This window comes from Echinops telfairi, unplaced genomic scaffold, assembly GCF_000313985.2.
Source record: "Echinops telfairi isolate 266 unplaced genomic scaffold, ASM31398v2 ScPeMD7_7459;HRSCAF=8497, whole genome shotgun sequence".
Lineage (NCBI taxonomy): Eukaryota > Metazoa > Chordata > Mammalia > Afrosoricida > Tenrecidae > Echinops > Echinops telfairi.
In genome coordinates this window covers 3,736,602-3,738,688 of record NW_022111359.1, presented here as the reverse complement: position 1 = coordinate 3,738,688, position 2,087 = coordinate 3,736,602, and the positions used below count along the sequence as shown (strand labels likewise).

At 58.5% G+C, this 2,087-nt stretch overlaps 1 protein-coding gene across 1 annotated transcript in view; it reads left to right on the top strand.

The window, feature by feature from the left end:
• The window catches only part of TLE5 (TLE family member 5, transcriptional modulator), a 13,016-nt gene that overhangs the window by 7,747 nt on the left and 3,182 nt on the right, over window positions 1–2,087 (top strand). Inside the window, exons 4-5 of the mRNA XM_045300048.1 lie at window positions 720–783; window positions 1,223–1,285. Of these exons, the coding sequence (XP_045155983.1) occupies window positions 720–783; window positions 1,223–1,285 (127 nt within the window). The remainder of the gene's footprint in view (window positions 1–719; window positions 784–1,222; window positions 1,286–2,087) is intronic.

Sequence of the window (2,087 nt, the reverse complement as noted above, 5' to 3'; positions counted from 1 at the left end):
CCCTCCCCGCCCCCAGGGCCTGGCCGCCTGGCCACTTAACCCTTCCATGCCAAGGCTTTGTGGGGAAGACTCGCTGGGGCCAGAGGCTGACACCCACCCACCCCCAAGCCCTCCTTGTTCTGGGGTGACCTCTTGGCCTGATGTCTTTCGCAGTTGCAGGATCACTTAATGGGTTTCATTGGGTAATCAGGGTCTCCTGATTTGCCTAGCCTGTGGGCAGCAAGGCAGAGACCCCCTAGTCTCCTAGCTAGGGTTGGGGGTGGGGCAGAAGGGGAACCTGGGACTGGGGGCTGAAAATCAAGAGGGTGGTGTGGAGGTGGGACATTACCACAGGGGTGTTGAAAACTTAGGAGGAGCTGGCAGGGATGGTTTGGGAACAAACTTGGGGGTTTTTTGGGGGGCGCGGGTGTAGAGGAGGGACGGGGTCAGGGGCAGGGCATCTGAGAGGGACTGCTGGTCTCAGAGCCAGGTCCCAGCAGGCTTTGTTTATCCTCAATTATTTATACCCAGGGAGGCCACCTGCTGGAGTCTGGGGCCACCCTCAGACAGGGCATCCAGAGGAAAGATTAGAAGCCAAGGAATGTGTGGGGAGGGGCTGGGTCCCAGAATGAATGCAGGAACCAGGGGCGTCTAGTCCCTGAAATCCTGTTCTCATGTTTTGTCTCTGCCCATCCCCAAATGTCTGTCTCCCACCTTTGTTGGCCCCATTCCGGTCTCTGGCCTCCCCCCCTCCCACAGTACTATGAGATGTCCTATGGCTTGAACATCGAGATGCACAAGCAGGTAGGCCCCAGGTGCTCCTCCCCCTCCCCCCAGGCAGGTAGGATCCTGCCCTTTGGCAAAGCCCCAAGTCAGCCCTGTGATCCTGTTACCTCCGCACCCCTCCCCCTCCTCTGTTCTTGCTCCCTCACTGGGAGGACCTGCCACCTCCCCCCACCCCCCCCTGCCTGGCTCCTTTGGGGTTGTGAGGGGCAGCAGTGACCCTGTACCTGACCCTGGAGACCCCTCACCCTGGCCCCTGCCATCTGTGTGGCACTGATGGTCTTAGAACAGTGATGCCCCAAGCCCACAGCCCTCCCTCCTCACCCCCTTTGGGATCCCCCAGAGCCCAGGGTCCTTGGCCATATGGTGAAGCCCCCTGCCTGTCCCTGATGGTGTGGCCTGGGTCCCAGCCCCTACTCAGCACCCACTACCCACCTGACCTCACTGCTCTGGGTTGCAGGCTGAGATCGTGAAAAGGCTGAATGGCATCTGTGCCCAGGTCCTGCCCTACCTGTCCCAAGAGGTGAGTGGGAGCAGTGGGGGGAGGGGAGCAGAAGCAGCCTCCTCGGCCTTGGGTGTGGAAGGGAGGGGCTCACCCTGCCACCTGGAATTCCCAGTGACTCATTCTCTAAGGAAAAATGTCAGATATGCCAAGACTCCAAGAGCGGGGGTTACCTCCTCTCTTCCGCCTGCCTTCTACCTCAGGGTACCTGGGGCTGCTGGGCACCTGGGACCAGGAATGCGAATGCATGCACACACCGACCCAGACACATGGGTGCACACACCGTCACAGACACATGAATGCGGGAGTGCGTCCCCAGATTGCACACGCAGACACACACAGGCTCCCGCAGGTATGCACACACACAAATGCACATGTATTTGTCCATACACATACTTACATGACTGCACATGTCCAGAGACACCCACCGGTAGGTACATGCAGACACAGCAACCTTGGTGGCACCTGGGTTACATGCTGGGCTGCTAACCACAGGTCAGCAGTTCTGAGGAAGAAAGGTGAGGCTGTCTGCCCTCAGTAAAGGTTTATCACCTGGGGAACCCACAAGGGCAGTTCGACTCTGTCCTATAGCAGTGTTTCCCAAAGTGGGCAGTACTGCCCCATGCAGGGGGTGACAGAAGTAGCCCCTTCACTTTAGCCTGGTTTTCGGGCGGGTGAGGGGGTGAGTTGTTGGTTTGGGGGGATTTTTGTTTCCTTTTTCTGGAAAGGGGGCGGTAGGCCACATCAGTTTGGGAACCTGTGCCCTAAAGGTCACTCTGAGTCGGAAGTGAACTTGGTCTATTGTTGTCTGCTCACAGACAGA